The sequence below is a fragment of the Salvelinus alpinus genome, chromosome 30 (genome assembly GCF_045679555.1).
Source record: "Salvelinus alpinus chromosome 30, SLU_Salpinus.1, whole genome shotgun sequence".
Lineage (NCBI taxonomy): Eukaryota > Metazoa > Chordata > Actinopteri > Salmoniformes > Salmonidae > Salvelinus > Salvelinus alpinus.
In genome coordinates this window covers 24,828,069-24,853,927 of record NC_092115.1, presented here as the reverse complement: position 1 = coordinate 24,853,927, position 25,859 = coordinate 24,828,069, and the positions used below count along the sequence as shown (strand labels likewise).

At 44.3% G+C, this 25,859-nt stretch overlaps 1 protein-coding gene across 1 annotated transcript in view; it reads right to left on the bottom strand.

The window, feature by feature from the left end:
• The window catches only part of LOC139559728 (translation initiation factor eIF2B subunit gamma-like), a 45,592-nt gene continuing 19,733 nt past the window's right edge, over positions 1-25,859 (bottom strand). Inside the window, exons 6-12 of the mRNA XM_071375993.1 lie at positions 17,486-17,575; positions 14,604-14,737; positions 14,275-14,465; positions 13,884-13,946; positions 12,262-12,410; positions 4,874-4,977; positions 1-221 (exon numbers count right to left, since the gene is read on the bottom strand). Coding sequence (XP_071232094.1) covers positions 169-221; positions 4,874-4,977; positions 12,262-12,410; positions 13,884-13,946; positions 14,275-14,465; positions 14,604-14,737; positions 17,486-17,575 — 784 coding nt within the window. The 3' untranslated portion in view covers positions 1-168. The remainder of the gene's footprint in view (positions 222-4,873; positions 4,978-12,261; positions 12,411-13,883; positions 13,947-14,274; positions 14,466-14,603; positions 14,738-17,485; positions 17,576-25,859) is intronic.

Genomic DNA, 25,859 nt, shown 5'->3' with positions numbered 1-25,859 from the left:
CTTGGGATAAATAAAATTGCTTTTATTTGGACACAATGTAAAAAAAGACAATGGAGATGGTGGGGTGATGTGTGGAACTGCCTGGTAGTAAGTCAGTTTGCCTCACTGCTGTGGTCTGTTGGATCGGTCAATAAGGTGTTGTTCCTGTCGGCCAGTCTTCCCCCTGGTCTAGATCTCCATCAGCTGGTCAGTTCCAACGATCACCTCGTTAGTCCTTTCAGCTACAGGTGAGAAGAAACCTCTCACAATTAGACATTTGAGTTAGAAGATTATGACCCTTTGTTCTTCTGTAGAACCTAGTATTTGAGATGGACTGTATAATTAAGCAGGCCTAAGACCCCTAGACCTATAGCGAGTGGTTAATTGGGTTTGTAAAACAACAGTGTTCGATAAACTGAAGTTCTGGTCTTTGAAGTACTTTTCAAGCAGAAATTAAGTGTCACAAGGCAGTTAACATGCTCAACTCAGACAAAAAGTATGCAGTGCATTGCAAAAGTATTCAGACATTTTGGATTTCTTCACATTTCGTGTTACAAAGTGGGATTAAAATGGATGTAATTGTACATTTTTTGTCAATCTACACAAAATACTCTGTCAAAGTGGAAGATTGTTTATATACACTACCGTTCAAAAGTTAGGGGTCACTTAGAAATGTCCTTGTTTTTTAAAGAAAAGCTAATTTTTTGTCCATTAAAATAACATCAAATTGATCAGAAATACAGTGTAGACATTGTTAATGTTGCAAATGACCATTGTAGCTGGAAACGGCAGATTTTTTATGGAATATCTACATAGGCGTACAGAGGCCCATTATCAGCAACCATCACTCCTGTGTTCCAATGGCATGTTGTGTTAGCTAATCCAAGATTATAATTTTAAAAGGCTAATTGATCATTAGAAAACCATTTTGCAATTATGTTAGCACAGCTGAAAAATGTGTTGATTAAAGAAGCAATAAAACTGGCCTTCTTTAGACTAGTTGACTATCTGGAGCATCAGCATTTGTGGGTTCGATTACAGGCTCAAAATGACCAGAAACAAAGACGTTCTTTTGAAACTACTCAGTCTATTCTTGTTTTGAGAAATTAAGGCTATTCCATGCGAGAAATTGCCAAAAAAACTGAAGATCTCATACAACGCTGTGTACTACTTCCTTCGCAGAAAAGCGCAAACTGGCTCTAACCAGAATAGAAAGAGGAGTGAGAGGTCACAGTGCACAACTGAGCAAGAGGACAAGTACATTAGAGTGTCTAGTTTAAGAAACAGACACCTCACAAGTCCTCAACTGGCAACTTCATTAAACAGTACCCGCAAAACACCAGTTTCAACGTCAAGAGGCGACTCCGGGATGCTGACCTTCTAGGCAGAGTTCCTCTTTCCAATGTCTGTGTTCTTTTGCCCATCTTAATCTTTTCTTTTTACTGGCCAGTCTGTAATATGGCTTTTTCTATGCAACTCTGCCTAGAAGGCCAGCATCCCAGACTCGTCTCTTCACTGTTGACGTTGAGATTGTCCATATACCACAAACCCCTGAGGAAGCTTATTGCTATTATAAACTGGTTACCAACGTAATTGGAGCAGTAAAAATACATGTTGTCATAGCCATAGTATACGGTCTGATATGCAATGGCTATCAGCCAATCAACATTCAGGGCTAGAACCACCCAGTTTATAACGGTGCTTTTAGAACAGCTATCTTTTTCAATGGCTGTGATGGGAGAAAACTAAGAATGGATCAACAACATTGTAGTGACTCAACAATAATGACCTAAATGACAGAATGAAAAGAAGAATACAAATATACAAAAATATGTATCTTGTATGCAACCAGCAAAGGAAGACACTTTGCTGGTTGCGTAACACTTTTTGTTTGGGGAAAATCCAACACGGCACTGAGTAAATGCCTCCTTTTCAAGCATGGTGGTGGCTGCATCATGGTATGGGTATGCTTGACATCGGCAAATACTCTGGAGTTTTTCAGGATAAAAAGAAACGGGATGCACATGCAACATCCTAGAGGAAAACCTGCTTCAGTCTGCTTTACTCCAGAGACTAGGAGAGGAATTCACCGTTCAGCAGACCAATAACCTAACACAAGGCCAAATCTACACAAGTTGCTTACCAATAAGAAAGTGAATGTTCCTGAGTGGCCAAGTTACAGTTTTGACTTAAACCTGCTTGAAAAGCTGTCAAGACTTGCTGTCTAGCCATGATCCCCAACATCTTGACAGAGCTTGAAGAATTTAAAAGAATAAATGGGCAAATATTGCACAATCCAGGTGTGTAAAGCTTTTATAGAATTACCCAAGAAGATTCACAGCTTTAACATCGATGCCAAAGGTGTTTCTAACATGTATTGACTCAGGGAACTGAATACTTATGTAACGACATTTTAGTGATTTCATTTATCTTGAAAATAATATGATTTTTCTTCCACTTTGACATGAGTATTTTGTGTAGATTGTTGAAAACAAAAAGCAAATTGAATCCATTTTAATCCCACTTTGTAACACAATAAAGGGAATAAATCCAAGGGTTCTGAATACTTTTACAAGGCACTGTATATTTTCATAATGTGCCAAATCATACACATTTCTATGATTTCGACACTTTCCCTCTCAATATGACAGATGGACCAGGATTTCAGGAGAAAAACAAGGGGAACGCAGATGATTCTTTCCCTCACATAAGGGCGATGCCTAACAGCCTATTGAGACAAACCCGAGGAGAGCCTGCTATCCATCCAGAGCAACACAGCTAATCCAAACTAAACCTGGGGAAAGTGATTCATGATCCATATAAATACATTTTAGTGTGAAGGAATCCGAACAAAGGCTCTGTTTTTGCATTCAGAGTTAGGAGGAAAGAGAAACAGAGCATGAAACACCAGGAGAGCAGTGTATTTCTAAGACACAGTGAGGGAGAGGAGGAGAGGAGGAAGAGGAGAGAAGAGCATATCTGTCTCCCTGAAGCATGGAGAACAGTCTTCTTCCTTTATGAAACAGCAGCAACACCTGCAGAGTCCCACCGCCACCTGACTGCTTGTGCAGTCAGAAGACGTTTGTCTGTCTGTCTGTGGCTGCCTGACAGGGTGGTCTCTCTCCACAGACACTTCCATCTAACTGCTTTATGAGTGGAGGCATAATGCTTTTACCAGTCTTGCTCCTCATTTATCCTCTGACGAGAGAGAGGCGACCCACCTGATACGGATGGTGTTCAGAAGCAAACTGAGCCAGTGAGGAGCAACTGCTTCAGGGGATTTATATATAAAGCAACTGCTCTTTGTTTCATATGGATATCATTTCTGTAAAAGAGAACCCACTGTTCACAGTATGCATGTAATATGTATGTATACACAGTGGGCCAATAGCTTGGGGTGATAGTAGTCAAAGCTGTATGTCTGATGGATAGCCATGAATAGGACCACCCTGTGAAGCCAGATTGAAAGGGAAAATAAATACCTTTTACTTCAAAACGAAGTGTTAGTATATCAAACCGAGACAGTCACTATAGTAGAGAAGGCTGTATCTAAGCACTATCCAACCTTAGTTTAAACCAAAGTTCAGGTTTAACATCTAATTTGGCCTTAATTATCCATATCACGTAAGAAGAAAAAAAGAACAGTACTTTTTATATCATTAAGATTAAACTATTCAAATTGAAGGGGAACTTGGCACTTTGAAGTGATGAGTCAAAGTGCTTTTGACTTCTGAACTTAAAAGAGAACGGTTGTTGGCATCCTCCGGGCTATTTCGAGACTTTATGGCAGTTATTATAAGTGATGCTTTTATAATGATAGGTTATATTAACCTCTGCTCTGTGGCACTCTGTTAGCCTTTTTTCAGGGGCTATCTTTGAATTGTGCTCTCTTGCTGTGCTGTGCTTTAAGCTTATAGGAGTTAGGTGGTGTTGGTGGCGAGGGAGGGGGATGGGGGGTGGATGCTGGGCTGGGGGGCTGAGTGTATGGGAAGTACAAGGATCTAGCTTGTAATTTGGGATTTCTGGGAGCCGTTCCATAAGCCAGTGCTTTCCAGGTTATGGCAGGCTAATCAGGTCCAGTCTCACTCCGATAACCATGCCGGGCTGGGAAGTTGGATGGGCAGGGTGGAAGGGGGTCGGTTGGGAGGGAGGTAAATGTTGCAGTATTTGGTGCAGGGGGCCGTGGTGTAGCAACACCCTGTTGTTCAGTCAATTAGGCTGAGCAGGCCTTGGACATCTTAGGGGCGCCCCTGACAGTGTCATTGATGGAGAGGTTAGAGACCAGGCCAGGACCACCCGGAATTCAACAGCCACCAGACACCCTTCCCCCCCACCCCACAATCCCCAAAACACACACAAACATACAAACACACAGGAACACACACACAACCCCCCAGTTTGATCAAGGACTATGGACAAGGGGATTAAGAATATTTCAAAAATAGGGTTAGGTATAAATGCGCTTTAAGAAGGAGAATAAAACGCATGGCACACGCAGGCGCGAGCCACACACACATTCACCCAGTCACATAAACATTGACCCACACAAGTTCACACCAATCACACCCAATTTCAATTTTTGGAACATTCCTCCCGGCTACAATACTACATGACTTGTAGCATGTGTCATTTCCGCCCGTTGAGGGACGCAAAATTCAGGTACCTTTCTCAAACTCCCATTTTTTCCCAGAAATCCCAGTGGGAAGTTTCCTGGATTTCCTACTTATTCTCTCCTGATTCGAGGAATCTACCAAACAGGATTTCTGAAAAACCTGGGAAATTTTGGGGCACCGGAATCTTGCAACCTGCGGTATACTACTGCTGCTAGATAGAGTAGAGGGGAGTGGGACTGTGTGTGTGATAGCAAGGTGAGGTGAGGCAGTAGTATGCTCACCATCTGGCTCTATGCGCTGGGCACTCCCCACCAGGCAGTATTTGATGTCTGCACCTCGGCCAATCACAGCATTACTGCAGATCACACTGCCCTGGATGTTACACCTGTAGAACAAACACAGAGCAGCATCAACTGTCAATCTCCCTTGAGAACTAGTACACTATCACACTGTGCAGCTTGTGGGTATCTGTGAAGACATCGCAGCAGAGTTGATTTCTGGCCAGTGGTCACTGACATAACACAGTCAAAATCCTGGTTTTATGTACTGTTTAAACATCTACTCCAATTTCAAGGAGGCCGTTTTCTGGATGAACAGTAACATTGTCCCGCTGTCTGTGGCTGCTTTAAACTGCACAGGCTCACACACACACACACACACACACACACACACACACACACACACACACACACACACACACACACACACACACACACACACACACACACACACACACACACACACACACACACACACACACACACACACACACACACACACACACACACACACACACACACAAATATTTTCCAGGGATCACTTTGGCACTATAAAAACTATATCACTTTATTTGCCCAGTTTGATGTTTACTTGACATGCCTGGGCCAGGCCAGGTTTTTTTCAGAGTGGAAGAAGAACATATTTACAATGAACATTTCTCTTTCATGTCTTCAGCTAATTGCACAGCTGAGGGAGGTCCTTGTCCTTTCCTGCCTCTGACCCCCCTTAAAAGGAAACATGATCCCTCAGAGTTTTCAGCTGTCTTGTTTTATTTTCCTAAAGAGACTAGATTAGCGTCAGTGTTTCCCCTGTATTCATTCATTGTTGCCGCCACACCAATTATTTTATTTATGGAAAAATGCTTTCAGTCTAAACTTAAAATGACTAAAACTAGACAAAGTATGCAGAAAAGATAATTGACATATATGTTTTATTATAATCTTTCAGAAGTTAAAAAAGCTAGACAGTGTGAAAATAGAAAATTCAAAAAAGGATGAATTAAGGAATATTTTGGTCATGGCTGGATTACTGATGGCGCAGGCAGGGCACATGCCCAGGGGGCCTGATTGGGGTTCCCATTGGTTTAGTTAGAATGGTTGAGCATAAGAACATAGAATTAGCCATGGCAAAATGCATAGAATTGCAGGAAATTAGTTCACACTGCACAATTTCCTCTCAGCTCCATGGGAAAATATATCGAATTGCAGGAAATCAGTTGAAAAACAGATTTTTTTCTCTCTCCACCACCAATTCCAGAACAATTTAAGCCACACAAACAAGCTGACCACAGCCATTACGACACCGCCCACCACTAAGACCCTATTGATCCAGAAACACATGAACAACCCGGCCCAAAATCCCCCGCAACAGTTACCAGCACTGCAAAAAAAAACCTAGAGGAAAGACTGAGCATGCATATTGAGGAACAACACCAGCCTCTACCTCGTGTGGGCAAATTATACACCATCAACATTTAAAATACAACAATGCCATTGTCAGGGCTCCCGAGTGGCGCAGCGGTCTAAGGCACTGCATCTCAGTGCAAGAGGCATCACTACTGTCCCTGGTTCGAATTATTATATATATTTTTTATTTATTTCACCAGGTAGGCCAGTTGAGAACAAGTTCTCATTTACAACTGCGACCTGGCCAAGATAAAGCAAGGCAGTGCGACAAAAAACAACACAGAGTTACACATGGGATAAACAAAAGTACAGTCAATAACAATAGAAAAATGCAGTGTGTGCAAATGGAGTAAGGAGGTAAGGCAATAAATAGGCCATAGTAGCGAAGTAATTACAATTTAGCAAATTAACACTGGAGTGATAGATGTGCAGGTGATGTGCAAAAGAGCAAAACATTTAAATAAAAACAATATGGGGATGAGGTATTTACAGATGGGCTGTGTACAACTGTAGTGATCGGTGAGCTGCTCAGACAGCTGATGCTTAAAGTTAGCGAGGGAGATATGTCTCCAACTTCAGCGATTATTGCAATTCGTTCCAGTCATTGGCAGCAGAGAACTGGAAGGAAAGGCGGCCAAAGGAAGTGTTGGCTTTGGGGATGACCAGTGAGATATACCTGCTGGAGCGCGTGCTACGAGTGGGTATTGTTATGGTGACCAGTGAGCTGAGATAAGGTGGAGCTTTACCTAGCAAAGACTTATAGATGACCTGGAGGCAGTGGGTCTGGTGACAAATATGTAGCGAGGGCCAGCCGACGAGAGCATACAGGTCGCAGTGGTGGGTGGTATATGGCGCTTTGGTGACAAAACGGATGGCACTGTGATAGACTGCATCCAGTTTGCTGAGTAGAGTGTTGGCGAAGTCGAGGATCGGTAGGATGGTCAGTTTTACGAGGGTATGTTTGGCAGTGTGAGTGAAGGAGGCTTTGTTGCGAAATAGGAAGCCGATTCTAGATTGGAGATGCTTAACATGAGTCTGGAAGGAGAGTTTACAGTCTAGCCAGACACCTAGGTATTTGTAGTTGTCCACATATTCTAAGTCAGAACCGTCCAGCTTAGCGATCGGTTGAAATGCATGCATTTAGTTTTACTAGCGTTTAAGAGCAGTTGGAGGCCACGGAAGGAGTGTTGTATATCATTGAAGCTCGTTTGGAGGTTTGTTAACAGTGTCCAAAGAAGAGCCAGATGTATACAGAATGGTTTCGTCTGTGTAGAGGTGGATCAAGGAATCACCCGCAGCAAGAGCGACATCATTGATAGATACAGAGAAAAGAGTCGGCCCGAGAATTGAACCCTGTGGTACCCCCATAGAGACTGCCAGAGGTCTGGACAACAGGCCCTCCGATTTGACACAATGAACTCTGTCTGAGAAGTAGTTGGTGAACCAGGCGAGGCAGTCATTTGAGAAACCAAGGCTGTTGAGTCTGCCGCTAAGAATACAGTGATTGACAGTCGAAAGCCTTGGCCAGGTTGATGAATATGGCTGCACAGTACTGTCTTTTATCGATGGCTGTTATATCGTTTAGTACCTTGAGCGTGGCTGAGGTGCACCCGTGACCAGCTCGGAACAGCGGAGAAGGTACGGTGTGATTCGAAATGGTCAGTGATCTGTTTGTTAACTTGGCTTTCGAAGACTTTGGAAAGGCAGGGCAGGATGGATATAGGTCTGTAACAGGTTTGGTCTAGAGTGTCTCCCCCTTTGAAGAGGGGGATGACTGCGGCAGCTTTCCACTCTTTAGCAATCTCAGACGATACAAAAGAGGTTGAACAGGCTAGTAATAGGGGTTGCAACAATGGCGGCGGATAATTTTAGAAAGAGAGGGTCCAGATTGTCTAGCTCAGCTGATTTGTACGGGTCCAGGTTTTGCAGTTCTTTCAGAACATCTGCTATCTGGATTTGGGTGAAGGAGATGCTGGGGAGGCTTGGGCAAGTAGCTGCGGGGGGTGTGGAGCTGTTGTCCGAGGTTGGGGTAGCCAGGAGGAAAGCATGGCCAGCCGTGGAGAAATGCTTATTGAAATTCTCGATTAATGTGGATTTATCGGTGGTGACAGTGTTTCCTAGCCTCAGTGCAGTGGGCAGCTGGGAGAAGGTGCTCTTATTCTCCATGGACTTCACAGTGTCCCAGAACTTTTTGGAGCTAGAGCTGCAGGATGCAAATCTCTGTTTGAAAAAGCTAGCCTTTGCTTTCCTAACTGACTGTGTGTATTGGTTCCTGACTTCCCTGAACAGTTGCATATCGCGGGGAAAATTCGATGCTAGTGCAGTACGCCACAGAATGTTTTTGTGCTGGTCAAAGGGCAGTCAGGTCTGGAGTGAACCAAGGGCTATATCTGTTCTTAGTTAAAACATTTTTTAAATGGGCATGCTTATGTAATATGGTGAGGAAATTCCTTTTAAAGAACAACCAGGCATCCTCTACTGACGGGATGATGTCAATATCCTTCCAGGATACCCGGGCCAGGTCGATTAGAAAGGCCTGTTCGCAGAAGTATTTTAGGGAGCGTTTGACAGTGATGAGGGGTGGTCGTTTGACCGCGGACCCATAACGGATGCAGGCAATGAGGCAGTGATCGCTGAGATCCTGATTGAAAACAGCAGAGGTGTATTTGGATATTAGGATGGCCAGGGTGTTAAGCATATCCCAGTTTAGGTCACATAGCAGAACAAACTCTGAAGATAGATAGGTGGCAATCAATTCACATTTGGTGTCCAGAGCACAGTTGGGAGCTTAGGGGGGGGTCTATAACAGGCGGCAACAGTGAGAGACTTAATTCCCCCAAATCCAGGCTGAATCACATCCGGCCGTGATTGGCAGTCCCATATGGCGGCGCACAATTGGCCCAGCGTCGCCCGGGTTTGGCCGTCAATGTAAACAAGAATTTGTTCTTAACTGGCTTACATAGTGAAATAAAGGTTAAAAAAATATAATAATAAAAACAATTATAATATTTCGATATCGTCAGGTTTGTTTTGTTGAGGACATGCAGTAAAGAAACATTATAGACAGTTCATCAAAGCTGAGACCAAGCACACCCCCATGTCAAAATAAACCCCCATGTTGTAATCATTATTAGCACTGAGCTCAGTCTAAACAATGGTAGGTTGGTTTGGGGTCTAGGTAGGCAGTATACTCATTCCTTTGAGTGGAGTAAGAAGTCAATAATCTTTCAGATTCTTAGCCTAATCTTCATTTACTGTTAATTTACTCATTATCAAACATCCAAATTGTTTCTTCATACCTTTGATTGATCAAACCAAACTTAAACTGCACAATAAAAAGAGGAAATCAATAAACCTCAATTCAGGATTTAATCTCATCTTCCCATATGTAACTGTCATAGTGAAACTCCAGACCCTGGGTGGCAGGCAGAGGCATGCTAAATCTCAGTACCAGCAGTTGGAAAGACTCTGAGGTAGTGGTGGTAGTGTGTTGGGTTAGGGTTAGGCAGGAGAGCTGGGGGAACCAACAGATTGAGCTCTGTGGGGCGGGCTGAGGAGCAACATGCATGAGCCTCTGACACGCTAGGCCCTGCATCCACTCACACAGGCAGGTTTGTATTGGCTGCTGTTGCACAGAGGGCATTCTATTCAGGTGGTGGTGGTAGGGTTGGAGGGAGAGGGGGGTGAGGAGGGAGGGAACCCGGCTGGGGGGGGTGGATGGCAATTGCAGATTACAAGGATTGGAGTTTTAAACAGAGAGACCACCAAAGAAGCCCAACTGAAACACCACTAATTACTGACACTATGCTCCTCCTTGCTGTGAGCCCCCCCCACCTTAACCACCCACCTCTTCCGTCGGCCTCCCTCGACCCCCCAAATATCCGTAGCTTTGTAAACAAGCCCTCCTACATGCAAACAAAGGGCCCAAAAATGCAAGTGCCTTCTTTAACATGCCAGGGATTTACTAATCCCCTCTTACATTTTTTTTTATGTTGTGAAAGAATTGCCATTTCTTTCTTTTTCTGCACTAACTGGGACATGAGGGTACCTACACTGGCTCTGGCCTCCCTGTCTTTAAGAGGGACTGTGCTAAAGCCTAACTCTGCCAGTTAAAGCTCTTCCCCAGGATTTGAGGATGTGTGAATTTAAAATAACAGACTCCTTTTCTACTTCTCAGTGGTCGCTCTCCTGCGATTCATGTCATGCTTGCAGTTTTAAATCACCAGCCAGGACATCCTTTCAACCGACCAGCACGAGTGAAAATACTTTAATTAAAAATGTCTCCCAATGCTAGGCTGAAACCCCCCCCAATTCATAGTAGATTTACTTTCCAGAGTCAGAAATCCACCCACAATAAATAGTTGAAAATGAAACTTAAGGTAGAAAACAAGTGTGATTAATGTTTGTTTTATCCCAAAAGTGTGTGCAAATATGTTCACAAGTCTATCAACTCACTGTGCAACAACTTGTGAGTTATATGGATGAAGTGAAATACGTTGTTGCTGAGAATCCAGACGTTTAACCATGTATATTCATCACCTATGTGCTTTTGTATTGCATTGTAAGCATGCTCTGGTTCACTGCACACCAATGGACATTGTCAACATAGAGTTCTCCATTTTACCCACATATCACATAAAACAAGCCTCAGTCAGTCCCCTCACGCTGCAGCCATCTCCCTCCCTCCCTGTTCCCCTTTGTCCTCTCTCTCCCTCTACACTGGCCTCTGAAACCTACTTGTCTTCTCTCTCCCTCTACACTGGCCTCTGAAACCTACTTGTCTTCTCTGTCCCTCTACACTGGCCTCTGAAACCGACTTGTCTTCTCTCTCCCTCTACACTGGCCTCTGAAACATACTTGTTCCCTTTGGTCCTCTCTCTCCCTCTACACTGGCCTCTGAAACCTACTTGTTCCCTTTGGTCCTCTCTCTCTCCCTCTACACTGACCTCTGAAACCTACTTGTTCCCTTTGGTCCTCTCTCGCCCTCTACTCTGGCCTCTGAAACCTACTTGTTCCCCTTGGTCCTCTGTCTCTCTCTCTCCCTCTACACTGGCCTCTGAAACCTATTTGTTCCCTTTGGTCCTCTCTCGCCCTCTACTCTGGCCTCTGAAACCTACTTGTTCCCCTTGGTCCTCTCTCTCTCTCTCCACTGGCCTCTGAAACCTACTTGTTCCCCTTGGTCCTCTCTCTCTCTCTCTCTCTCTCTCTCTCTCTCTCTCTCTCTCTCTCTCTCTCTCTCTCTCTCTCTCGCCCTCTACTCTGGCCTCTGAAACCTACTTGTTCCCCTTGGTCCTCTCTCTCTCCCTCCCTCTACACTGGCCTCTGAAACCTACTTGTTCCCTTTGGTCCTCTCTCGCCCTCTACTCTGGCCTCTGAAACCTACTTGTTCCCCTTGGTCCTCTCTCTCTCTCTCCCTCTACTCTGGCCTCTGAAACCTACTTGTCCCCTTGGTCCTCTCTCTCTCTCTCCCTCTACACTGGCCTCTGAAACCTACTTGTTCCCCTTGGTCCTCTCTCGCCCTCTACTCTGGCCTCTGAAACCTACTTGTTCCCCTTGGTCCTCTCTCTCTCTCTCCCTCTACTCTGGCCTCTGAAACCTACTTGTTCCCCTTGGTCCTCTCTCTCTCTCCCCCTCTACACTGGCCTCTGAAACCTACTTGTTCCCTTTGGTCCTCTCTCGCCCTCTACTCTGGCCTCTGAAACCTACTTGTTCCCCTTGGTCCTCTCTCTCTCTCTCTCTCTCGCTCTACACTGACCTCTGAAACTTAATTGATCCCCTATGTGCTTCAACACTATACTAGGCTTAATTGGGGAAGGGAGTTGACTGCCAATCCTTTTTCAAATGGAAAAAGATAATTGTTTCTTCCACTGCTTTCTCTCCACCATAAAGTATCATCTGTGACTATCTGGTAAAAGGACTGTCCTTGGGTCAAAGGGCTCAGTGGTAGAAATGGTCCAAATCTGTATACAGTAGACTCTACTCACCCCTCCTCAATGGTGACTCCATGCATGATGATGGAGTTGGTTACTTTGACCTTCTCCCTGACGGTGGTGGACACGCCGATCGTCGATCTCTTGATGGATGTCTTGTCTGAGATCTGACAGGAAGCTCCTATTATGCTGTCTGCACCAATCTAACAGACAATAGGCAGACGTGGTAGAACGTTGTCAGTAAAAAGATAATGAGCAGAAAAGACCACGGCAGAATTCACATTTCACTCTGATCCCTTCCTACACTTTACTATATTAGTGAGTCAAATTCCAGTGTAAAAATGTTAACTCTTTATATGTCTGTTAATGAGAGAAAAGAGAGAACTATAAGATGATATTTTAGAACTCAAATGTGTACGACAGTTGGGAAAGCAGTTTGAACATAAAGATAATGGAGAGGCAACCTACAAATGTAGGACCTTAATTTGAGCCAGTTTGCTACAGCAGGAAAATAGTCCTGCAGCAACAGAAAATGTGAATTATTATGTGGATTATAATTCATGGCCATTTTTGTAGGGGTTGATACATTTTTCGTAAGGGAAAATCAAATCTGTAATTTCAGACTTGGAAATTATAAACTTCAGAAGCCTTTTTAAACCTCAAATACACTACAAGTTAAACATTTCCAAGTTCTCCTGCAACACAGTGATCAAATTAAGATCCTACATCTGTAAGGGCGATTTCACACATATTGTAGTTCTGCGATTTATTTCGAATCAGAATTCAACAATTTTTTTACATTGTATTTTTTTCATTTGGTCCGGTTGGTTTCACATTGCCAAATGACAAACAAACTAAAATGCCTAAACAAATCCTTGTGACTGATATTGATTACTGAATTGTTGGGCATGTGACAATAAACAAAGTGTTCAGGCAAGTCATTTGTTTAATTGGGGAAAAATGTGCACGTTAAATTAATCTATGATTATGAAGAAGCATAACTTGTGTCCCAAACTTCATATTACTTTCCCTTTGGTCTTTCAACAACATGCGGGAGGAGGAAACAGCGCAATGGCCGCTCTAACTGCGACGTGGGTAGGCTATATTCAGCAGCGTATAGCCCCGTCTGCCCTAATCTGCATCGGGTGCGCTCATACATGCTCCGCTATTCAGACTGTTTCAGATATATCAAGTTATGGTTGGCTACAGTTAAAGACGTACATGGCCGTACAGCAGTGTTCTAGAATATACTTTCATAGTTTTCGAATTCTCAGAGCGGCTCAAGCAATTAATCCAACCATTGCCACATTCAAATGATTAAGAGCCGCGTACGCGGATCCACGTTGGTTGGACATTTTGGGGAGGTGCGAAGGTCGGGCTGTGCGTCCCCAGCGGGATATGTCACAATGGGAAGCTGGACTATCGCGGATCCCAATCTGAATTGAGCTTTACTCATAAATCACAGCATCTTACCGCATAGACAACTAACAAGAATACCATGTGACTCACCAAAGCACACTCACTCTAATGTCACCCTCACTCACCAGAAACTCTCAATCCTGCGAATGACTCACTCTCAGACTCAGTCAGAAAATCCACATTGTACCAGACGTCTAAGAAAACCACCCATCTAGCTACTCTTAGTGCGTTCCCTGTTGGTCATAGTAGTTACTCACCAGACAGCGCTCAGAGACCACTGCTGATGGATGGACTGCAGGCTCATCAAACAGCTTAGGGGCCTGGAACACAGGAGAGAAAATGGATGAGGATAAAGCAATACTGTCAGTCATGTTCAGGAATCATTCTTATCATTGAAATATGAACATTTCTTAATTTTTTTTGTGCCATCTAGCAGACGTTCTTATCCAGAGCGACTTACAGTAGTGAGTGTGTACATTTTCATATATATATATATATATATATTTTTTCCCCCACACTGTTCCCCCGTGGGAATCAAACCCACAACTCTGGCGTTATGTTGGTCACAGAGCCTGCTATTAAACTAGGTTTTCTGTAAAATAACCAAGAGCGTCACATTTTCTACACAGTGTCCCTTCACTCACTCACCAGGCGATTGGCTTCGATGTAGGCCGCTAGCGTATTGACGCGGTAACATATTCCCTCGTCCATGATGTGCACGTAGCAGCGCAGGCGTCCTCCGTGGTAGGCCTCGCTCATGTCCCCACGGTGGTCATTCCAACAGGACCTCTCCTGGGTTAGATGCAGCAGCTCCTCATCCCTGGACGAGATCTTTATCTCTACACACACATATTTCAGCAGATACACACAGGTGAATGTGTGTGTGTGTGTGCGCGCGCATGAACATGAAGTGAGTTACAACCTAGCTACGGAATGTCTTAAATGTTCAAGCATAGTCTATTTGGAATGTTCATTACCTAAGTTAACATTGCTATCGATTTTCTTTAGGTTCTGATGAGTTTCATCGTTGACCTTCGGAGAGTTGGTGGATTTAGAGAACTGTTTGCGGACCAGATACGGGACTAACTCTCCCCGAATCGAAGAGATTGATCTTTGAGAGAAAAACAAAACAAAATACAATAGTTACTGAATTGCTGAAATAGTACATTCACTGAAAGTAAAAGGTACATTTTACCCTCATGATGTGTGTAACCTTTGACCCTCAAATCTTTTGAAGAGTAATAACATAGAATTAGAATTAGTAGAGCGGGCATAGAAATCTGACCATGGCAATTGACCTGAATGGGAAGGCACATTCTACTCATTCTATTTCTATGAGCAATAATTGTCAGCGTAGGTTGAGGGAGATATTTCCTCATGGTCAATCCAAATGATAGATGTAGGGAGAGGGGCGTTAGAAGAAGGACAATTCCTTTGAGTGTACATGGTTAATGTCCATGTATTGAACACTTTTAATGTATTGAACACTCTCACAAGCTGAATGCCCAACTCTGTTCATGAGGGTTTTATGCTAACCAGAAAACAAAGAAACAACAATGATCATTTCATGGTGTACGCGTTCAAGGGTTTCCTAACAGGTAAAAAAAAAATAAGGCTGAATCAAGGTTTCAAACATCCAAGTAAGCTCTGTAGGCAATTTTAATTTCTCCTCCTCCTCACTTCTGCACTGCACTCCATGTCCCTCTCCATCTCTCCTCCTCACTCTCTTTTTAGTTTCTTTGAAGGGAGATTAGAATTTCCATCTGAATGCTGAGAAAGAAACAGTTACTCTGTCCATTTTTCTCCATGAGCGCTCCACAGCAGAGCAGCTTCAAAAGAGAGAAGAGCGAGAAAGAGGGCGAGAAAGAGAGGGGGAGAGAAAGAGAGAGTGAGAGAGGGAAAGGGAGAGAGAGAGGAAAAGGGGAGAATGTGAAAGAAAAGGGAGCTGAATTTAAAGTCAACCTACTTTGATGAGAAATAAAAAAGGGGGTAGTGGTTTTGGGGTCTCCTGAGTCTGGACGGCAGATTAGATGAAATTATATTCACATCAGGAGGACTGGTGAATAATAGGGCTCCCGAGTAGCGCATCTCAATGCTATAGGTGCTAGAGGCGTCACTACAGACCCTGGTTTGATGCCAGGCTGTTTCACAACCGGCCGTGATTGAGTCCCATAGGGCGGCGCACAATTTGCCCAGCGTCGTCTGGGTTAGGATTTGGCTGGGGTAGGCCGTCAACTGACTTACCTAGTTAAATAAAGGTTAAATTAAAATATGTCAAAGCAATGGGAAGCAGCAGGAACAAGCGGCTGCGTTGCTGCATATTTATGTAAATCCCCTGTAGAAAATGTATATTTGAAGGGAAAGGGATCGAGCTAGTGAGTCAATGTACTCTCCAATTAATGCCACCTGTGCTTATTTTCAACACCACTTAAAGGAGCTGCTGGGTCTCCTCACAATACCAGTTTAACAAGCATAAAGGGACTGGGGGCCTAGACTGGGGGTGGGTGGAGGAGTAGAAGGTTGGAGCTTCTGCTTTTGGTCTTGCAGGTGGTGGGGGGGAGAATCACCTGCCTAGGATGTATGGGCTGGAGAATGTGAGTAGATTAATTTAACACCATTAGAAATATAGGCTACATCAATAGGACGTACATTTATCAAAGTGAGATGCATTTCAACTAAGTGAGGCATCTAACAATGCATTTAATTGCTTGGCCTGGATTTTAATGATCAGGTGTATATCTTTAAAATTATGGATCATTTGATCTGGTGGTGGTGGCTACAGAGCTCCAATAAATTACATCTATATGTTATAAGCTTTAAGTAAATCTATGGTGGTGGCCCTATTATATATAATAACCCAAACATTTAAAATGGGCAATAAAAAACATACTTTCTGATTGGTCCAAAGTGATTGCACTTGAAAAGAAGGTACAAAAAGTATGAGGAAGTGAGATGATCAACACAGTTGTGATTGAGGTGTACCTCTGACACTAACGCTCAAGGGGGTAAAAGCCTAAAAAACTGCTCAAGTGGCACATTGTAAAACAAATGAACACCTAACAAGAATACATACCAGTCTCAAAGCCTTTCCACAGTCACAGTCTGTTCATATATTAACTCCAATTCAACATGCATACAACTTGGCAAGAAAGGTGCCATTCGCTATTTCACCTGTATCTAGCAACACACTGTATTCACATTTATGTGGATGGTTATTGGTACCTTCTTAAAAATAATTTGACATACACTGAGTGTAGAAAACATTAGGAACACCTTCCTAATATTGAGTTACACCCCCTTTTGCCTGCAGAACAGCCTCACTTTGTCGGGGCATTGACTCTACATGGTGTCAAAAGCGTTCCACAGGGATGCTGGCCCATGTTGACTCCAATGCTTCTGCTTCTGGCTGGATGTCCTTTGGGTGGTGGACCATTCTTGCTACACACGGAAAACTGGTGAGCGTGAAAAACCTAGCAGCATTGCAGTTCTTGATTCAAACCGGTGGGCCTGACACCTACTACCATACCCCGTTAAAAGACACTTAAATCTCGTCTTGGTCATTAACCCTCTGAATGGCACACATACACAATCTGTCTCAATTGTCTTAGGTTAAAGAAGGATTTTTAAGCCTTTTCTCCTCTCCTACACTAATTGAAGTGGATTTAACAAGTGACATCAATAAGGGATCATAGCTTTCACCTGGATTCACCTGGTCAGTCTGTCTACTGTTTTGTACACTCAGTGTACATTTAACATAAAACACATTTGTGATGACACGCAAAAAAGTTGACATGGAATGACATGCAAAGGTTCATACACAAAGGACGCAACCAAAGTCAAACATGCGAAAAGGCCTCACTTGTTATCAGCGAGGAAGTGGACCACAGACTTCTTCAGGCAGTACAGGTGGGCGTCCACAAGGCCAGTTTTGATGTGCATCCTTGGATGTCTGAATGAAAGAGAGAGACAGACGTGGGGGGTAAATCAAATCACATTCAAACTAAAAAGCTGGGGACTTGTACATGACATTGCTCTATACCCGCGTAAAAACACAGTAGTTGTAATAGAACAATTGTAAAGGCATGTTCTATGACATACGTTAAAAGTTAGTTTGGAGTTAAAGGGATTTTTGATATTACCCAGGTGGATTAAGGATTAGTCCCAATTTCACTTTTGTAGGTGACAAAATTCTACTAGAGTTGTGTGTTACACAGGTATAACTTCATGTAACGTAATGTAACTGAATGTCAATGTTCATGGCACAACACACCATAAAGTACCCTGTAGCAGACAGCATGCCTCCTCACGAGCAAAACCACTGTTTTCTTCTCAGAATTCGGTTTTATTTTGATGACAGAATTAAAATAATGGCACCCTTTCATTCTGATTTTTATTCGTCTGCTGAAAGCAGTAAGTGACTGAACAAACAGAACATCTGCTATAAGGGGAAAAAAAGATAGGTGACAAAAGTCCCTGGGATATCATGGCACCTGTGTATTGTCCCCTGCCAGCCTCCATCCGCAGGCCCTGCCCCAGAAGCCTGGCTGCCATGGTAACCGTGTCCAGTCTGGTGAGATGCCAACACAAGCAGACCCCCCAATTGTTTTACAGCCTGCAATTGACATGACAGAGCGTTCTGGGTATAGAGCCTCTGTCTGTAGTAAATGGCACTCTATTCCATTTATATTGCTGTATAAAAGGGTAGTGCACCATAATGCTCTGATCAAAAGTAGAGCACTATATAGAGAATAGGGTGCCATTTGGGACACGTCCTGCCCTGGAGGCCAGTGTAATTCATCTGAGAGCAGAGCAACCGGTGTGATGTGGGAAGCGTCTCAAATGAAAATCAATTCGTATTTGTCACATACGCCGAATAAAACAAGAGAGACGACTTTACCATGAAATGCTTACTTAAGAGCCCCTTTCTCAACAATACAGTTAAAAAGGAGAACATTAACAAATAAATAAAAAGAAAATACACCCAATGACCAAAAGTATGTGGACACCTGCTCAAATGTCTAATTTCAAAATCATGGGCATTCATATGGAGTTGGTCCCCCTTTGCTGCTATAACAGCCTCCACTCTTCTGGGAAGGCTTTCCACTCGATGTTGGAACATTGCTGCGGGGACTGGCTTCCATTCCGCCACAAGCGCATTACTGAGGTCGGGCACTGATGTTGGGCGATTAGGCCTGGCTCGCAGTTGGCGTTCCAATTTATCCCAAAGGTGTTTGATGTGATTGAGGTCATGACTGGCCTGCACAGAGCCAAGTTCTTCCACACTGATCTCCACAAATAATTTCTGCATGGACCTCACTTTGTGCACAGGGGCATTGTCATGCTGAAACAGGAAAGGACCTTCCCCAAACTGTTGGAAGCTCAGAATCGTCTAGAATATTTTTGTATGCTGTAGCGTGAAGATTTATCTATACAGGAACTAAGGGGCCTAGCGCGAACCATGAAAAACAGCCTCCAAACTTTACAGTTGGCACTATGCATTACGGCAGGTATCGTTCTCCTGGCATTCACTAAACCCAGATTTGTCCGTTGTACTGCCAGATGTTGAAGCGTGATTCATCACTCCAGAGAATGAGTTTCCACTGCTCCAGAGTCCAATAGTGGCAAGCTTTACACCACTCCAGCCAACTCATGGCATTGCGCATGGTGATCTTAGGCTTGTGTGTGGCTGCTCGGCCATGGAAACCCATTTCTGAAGCTCCCGACAAACAGTTATTGTACTGACGTTGCTTCCAGAGGCAGTTTGGAACTTGGTAGTGTGTATTGCAACTGAAGATAGATGATATTTACGTGATACGCACTTCAGCACTTGGTGGCCCCGTTCTGTGAGCTTGTGTGGCCTACCACTTCAAGGCTGAGCAGTTGTTGCTCATAGACGTTTCCACTTCATAATAACAGCACTTACAATTAACCAGCACTTACAATTAAATAAATGAGTGTAGTAACACAATCAAATAACACAATCAAATAACAATAACGAGGCTATATACAAGGAGTACCGGTACCGAGTCAGTGTACTGGGGTACGAGGTAGTTAGGGTGATTGACTGAGGAAATATACATTTAGGTTTGGTTGTGATTAATTGAAGCACTATGTACATGTAGGTAGTAAATGAAAAGCAGAAAGTATGGGTAGCCATTTAATTAACTGTTCAGTAGTATTATGGCTTTGGGGTAGAAGCTGTTCAGGAGCTTTTTGGTCCCAGACTTGGCGCTCCGGTACCAATTGCCATGTGGTAGCAGAGAGAACAGACTGTGACTTGGGTGGCAGGAGTACCTTTTTAGACCCTTTGACCCTTTTTAGTGCCTTACCTTCTCTGACACCGCCTGGTATAGAAGTCCTGGATGGCAGGGAGCTCGGCCCCATTGATGTACTGGGCGTTACACACTACCCTCTGTCGCGCTAGGCGGTTGGGTGCCGAGCAGTTGCCATACCAAGCGGTGATGCAGCTAGTCAAGATGCTCTCGATGGTGCAGCTGTATACGTTTTTAAGGATCTGATGGCTCATGCCAAATCTTGTCAGCCTCCTGAGGGTGAATACGTGTTGTTGTGCCCTCTTCACGACTGTGTTGGTGTGTTTGGACCATGATAAGTCCTTAGTGATGTGTACACTGAGGAACTTGAAGCTCTCAACCATCTCCACTACAGCTCCGTCGATGTGAATAGGGGTGTGCTCGTCCCTCCGTTTCTTGTTGTCAATGATCAGCCCCTTTGTCTTGCTGACGTTGAGGGAGATTGTTGTCCTGGAAGCACACTGTCAGGTCTCTGACCTCCTCCCTGTAGGCGGTCTCATCATCGTCCGGTGATCAGGCCTACCACCATCGTGTCGTCAGCAAACTCTAAATGGGTGTTGGAGTTGTGGGTGAACAGGGAGTACAGGAGGGGGCTAAGCACGCACCCCTGAGGAGCTCCCGTGTTGAGGGTCAGCGAGGCGGATATGGTGCCTACCCTCACCACCTGGGCAGCCCGTCAGAAAGTCCAGTATCCAATTGCAGATGGAGGTTTTTAGTCTCAGGGTCCTTAGCTTAGTGATTAGCTTGAAAGGCACTATGGTGTTGAATGCTGAGCTGTAGTCAATGAACAGCATTCTCACATAGGTATTCCTTTTGTCAAGGTGGGAAAGGGCAGTGTGCAGTGCAAAAGAGATTGCACCATCTGTGAATCTGTTGAGTTGGTATGAGAATTGGAATGGGAGGTGCAGCTGAAGAAAGAAAGAGGGAAAACTCAGAGGATCAGAAGGTGTGGGGGAAATGTGTTAAAAAGCTTTGATTGAGTGGAGAATAATTGCTGTTGGGGTTTATTTTGAAGTGCTCTGGTGAAATTACCATGATAATATAATGTTGGTTACAGAATTAAATCTAAACCTGCAGTCAAAATGGCCTACAATAGCCCTACATCAGGGGTAGGCAACTAGTCAGCCTCGGGCCGAAAATAACAATAATTTCGTACCTTGATTAGAGACACGATCACGTCTCTTTTTATTTGTAAGATAAAAAATAAAAAACACTTGCAGGCCGTTTTGGTTCCTCTGGCCGCCTGTTGCCGACCCCTGGCCAAACATCAGCTCTCCAAGACTGTGGTGTCAGTTAGAAAAGCTGGTGTTCTGTTCACTGCAGTTCTGGCCATGGTGAATGCAGGTCTCATCCTCTGAGAAGGCCTCTATAAGCACTGCTCACATAAATAAAATTTGATTTGATATGTTTTGTCACATGCACCGAATACAACAGGTGTAGTAGACCTTACAGTGAAATGCTTCAGAGTCCAAAACGTGTACGGGTACGCACAGCAGTGTGATAGAATGTTGGACCACTGGCTTTCATACTTTTGGAATTCCCAGCGCAGCAATTTCTCCAACCGTCACCACGTTCAGATGGGCTGTGCGTCCCCCGCGGAAGGTGGTCTTAGAGCCGCATAGCTATGTCACAATGGGTCGTTGGACTATCACGTCTCTGGATTCTGAATTACGCTTAAAGTATGACCAGGTGACCCGACTCCATAAATAGCTCCTTGGACAGAACCTACGCAATGGGTCAGATAAGACCATAGCCGTACATTCACTAGCCTATATTCTACATGACCTCTGGGTCAGAGCATCAGGTGAAATAGATGACAAACCTCCACCATGATTAGAGTGGTGAAACACTATCATAGCGACCCGGCAATCCAGCCTGCCGGGTGGTGTTGCAGTCAACTGGGCCCCCCATTCTCTCCTCCTCCCCTAAATGTGACATTTATGAAGCGAGACCATAAGAAAACCATCTCATCTCCGGGACTTTATGTGACTGCCTCCCCCGCTCCGTCCTTTCTTGGGTGAAGAATGCGATTTGAAGCATTGAGAATGAGTCAGCTCTGTTTGGCCATGCAGATTTCAGAACCAGATGCCGGGCCGTATAAATCATGTTTTGAGGGGGAAGAGGGAAGCGGGTAAACAAGCAAGAGGTAAATTACTACAACTTTGAGCCATTCCATTAACCAGCTCACAGAGGGGACATGTGCTGAACCCGCCAACGAGGGGCTGAAAACAGAGACAGGAATATCATAGCAAACAACCAGCATCTGACATCATTGTTTGGCACCTGTGGGGCTGGGCAGTCAGGCAGGGAGGCAGGCCAGCAGGAGAGATACCCAGGGATCAGTGTGTTGTGGCTGGAGGTGTGGAGGAGAATGGTGTGGGTCAACGTGTGCCCTTTATGGAGAATTGCACCATGGTTAAACACAAGCAGGAGCAGCAACAGGCCTAGTCTGTCTACTGGGAAGGCCTACATGCTGGAGGAAGGACCTCCATTTGCATGATCATTTTAGTAGAACTACAATACACATCGTTTGGCCATAAAGCCACTGCATTTGCCAAACAAGTTTAATGTGTAATTCCTGGTAGTCTACAGCAGAGGTTCACAAATGTTTCCCTCAGGGCCCCCTTCCAGCATTGGGGAACATCCCGCTCCCCCCTGCACAGATGCACCATGTCTATTTCTATGGGCACAAGCACTGTTAGTGAGACAAACTGTTCACACCCCTCGTTGGTGGAGAGAATTTTGCAGGTTTAAAGCTTATTTTCTGCAATTCTACACATTTTGTCATGGGGTGCAAAGAACATTTTGCAGTTTTAAAGTACATTTTCGTGCAATTCTATACATTTTGCCCTGTATAACGTGTATTCATGTGATATTTTTGTAACAAAAAATTACAACAATATCTATGAGCTACAAAACAAAAAAATGTTAGCCGAAATGGGCTAGTTGAGCTGGACATATAGTTATATATAGCTCTAAGGTATGCAATGACCAAGAGGAACTGATGATGCACTATCCAATTTTGAAATTGCACCTTGTGCATTCTACTATTACAACTTTCAAGAGTAAGTTTAAAGCCACCTCCTCCCCAGGGGCCGCGCCCCACAGTTTGGGAACACCAGGTCTAGAGGGCCTGGCTGGTGAGTGAAACAGAACATTGTTGGAAGACTCCTCGGGCTTGGGTGACTCACTTCCAAATAGCTTAATGACTTACTGCTAAAAACCTCCACGTGTAGTAGGCCCTAAACGAGCACATTACACATGGCAGCAGCACTGTGAGGTAAATGGTCCTTGTGCTTCTCTCTGAAGGGACAAAACTAACTGCTATTCTGGACCTAGTCTGTGTCAACACCACCGCAAGGCCCAGGCAAATTTGCTCAAGCGGCCAGCTACACAGGGCTTTACTATAAAGACCTAGGCTCTTTGTATCCTCTCTTGTCTGAGCACAGAAAGTAAATATGAAGGGACAAAATTCCAGACTTGGGTAGTTACTTAGGAAAACGTGCAATTAAATGTATAGCTTCCCAAACTTTGCCACTTGCCATTGGACAATAGATTGACGCCATTTAAAGAGAGGAATGTTTGAGGAGTGTGCTTCATGGCACACAGGGGACGAGACACATGCTACTTGTTTTGCAATGGTCCTAAATTCTTCAAATATATTTAGTTTAGCGGGAACCAAGTACTGTAGACCTCAAGTGATTGACCAAATCCATGATTTCATCCTAAAAGAGAATGAAACTATGGTAGTACAGCAAGGACTCTGACTTCACCTCTGCTGGATTTACAGTGGAGCAACATTGTATGAGAGGAATCTGCAGGAGCCTTCACACTGTCAAATCAATTCAGGGGCCAACTTATATCATATGTGTAGCATGTTTCAGCTTGCATTTCATTCACATGTGGAAATGGGTAGTGAAGGGTGTCACCACACAGACTACTAGCATGGGACAACGTGGTGGTAATCTAGGACAGGGGTCAAGAACATGCAGTTTGGTAACCAACAAACACTGGTTGTCTAACAATAGCTTTAAAAAGTCATCAAAATAAGAGTCTCTGAAGAATATTGACCATACCCTGCTGTAACATGTAGGCCAAATATCAGTGCATCAAAGAAAGCAAGGGATGAGGGCATTAGAACGGAAGAGAAAGTTCTTTAAGGGCTGAATACTAACTTAAGATCAAATTTTCTTAGTCACATGCGCCAAATACAACCTTCACCTTACAGTTAAATGCTTACTTACGAGCCCCTAACCAACAATGCAGTTTCCAAAAAATACAGATAAGAATGAGATAAAAGTAACAAGTAATTAAAGAGCAGCAGTAAAATAACAATAGAGAGACTTGATACAGGGGGTACCGATACAAAGTCAATGTGCAGGGGTACCGGTTAGGGTAGTATATACATGTAGGTAGAGTAATTAAAGTGACTATGCATAGATGACAACAGAGAGTAGAAGTGGTGTAAAGAGGTGGGGGGGGCAATGCAAAAAGTCTGGGCTAGATGTTTAGGAGTCTTACGGCTTGTTTAGAAGCCTCTTGGACCTCGCTCTCCGGTACCGCTTGCTGTGTGGTAGCAGAGAGAACAGTCTATGACTAGGGTGGCTGGAGTCTTTGACAATTTTTAGGGCCTTCCTGACACTGCCTGGTATAGAGGTCCTGGATGGCAGGAAGCTTGGCCCCAGTGATGTACTGGGCCGTTCGCACTACCCTCTGTAGTGCCTTGCGGTTGGAGGCCGAGCAGTTGCCACACCAGGCAGTGATGCAACCAGTCAGGATGCTCTCGATGGTGCAGCTGTATAACCTTTTGAGGATCTGAGGACCCATGCCAAATCTTTTCAGTCAACTGAGGGGGAAAAGGTTTTGTCGTGCCCTCTTCATGACTGTCGGTGTGCTTGGACTATGTTCGTTTGTTGGTGATGTGTACACCAGGAACTTGAAGCTCTCAACCTGCTCTACTGCAGTTCTGGTAATCTGTCTGGCCCTGCGGCCTTGTGAATGTTGACCTGTTTAAATGTCTTACTCACATCAGCTGCGGAGAGCGTGATTGCACAGTCTTCCCGGAACAGCAGGTGCTCTCATGCATGTTTCAGTGTTATTTGCCTCGAAGCGAGGATAGAAGTAGTTTAGCTCGTCTGGCAGGCTCACGTCATGGGAAGCTCGCAGCTGTGGATCCCTTTGTAGCCTGTAATGTTTTGCAAGCCATGCCACATCCGACGAGCGTCAGAGCCTGTGTAGTACGATTTGATCCTAGTCCCGTTTGATGGTTCGTCGGAGGGCATAGCGGGATTTCTTATAAGTTCCGGGTTAGAGTCCCGCTCCTTGAAAGCGGCAGCTCTCGCCTTTAGCTCAGTGCGGATGTTGCCTGTAATCCATGGCTTCTGGTTGGGGTATGTACGTACGGTCACTGTGGGGACAACGTCATCGATGAAGCCAATTACTGAGGTGGTATACTCCTCAATGCCATTGGATGAATTCCGTAAGCAAAACACTCCTGTAGCTTAGCATCTGCTTCATCTGACCACTTTTTTATTGATCTAGTTAATGGTGCTTCCTGCTTGAATTTTTGCTTGTAAGCAGGAATCAGGAGGATAGAATTATGGTCAGATTTTCCAAATGGAGGGCGAGGGAGAGCATTTAACGTGCTGATAGAAATTTGGTAAAATGGATTTAAGTTTCCCTGCATTAAAGTCCCCGGCTACTAGGAGTGCCGCCTCTGGGTGAGCGTTTTCTTATAGGGGAATACAGCTCATTCAATGCTGTCTTAGTGCCAGCCTCTGACTATTGTGGTTTGTAAACAGCTACAAAGAATACAGATTAAAACTCTTTCGGTAGGTAGTGTGGACTACAGCTTATCATGACCTTATCCTAGCCCAAGATCCGCGTTTGTAACTTCGAATAACTCATGCATTGATATCAATG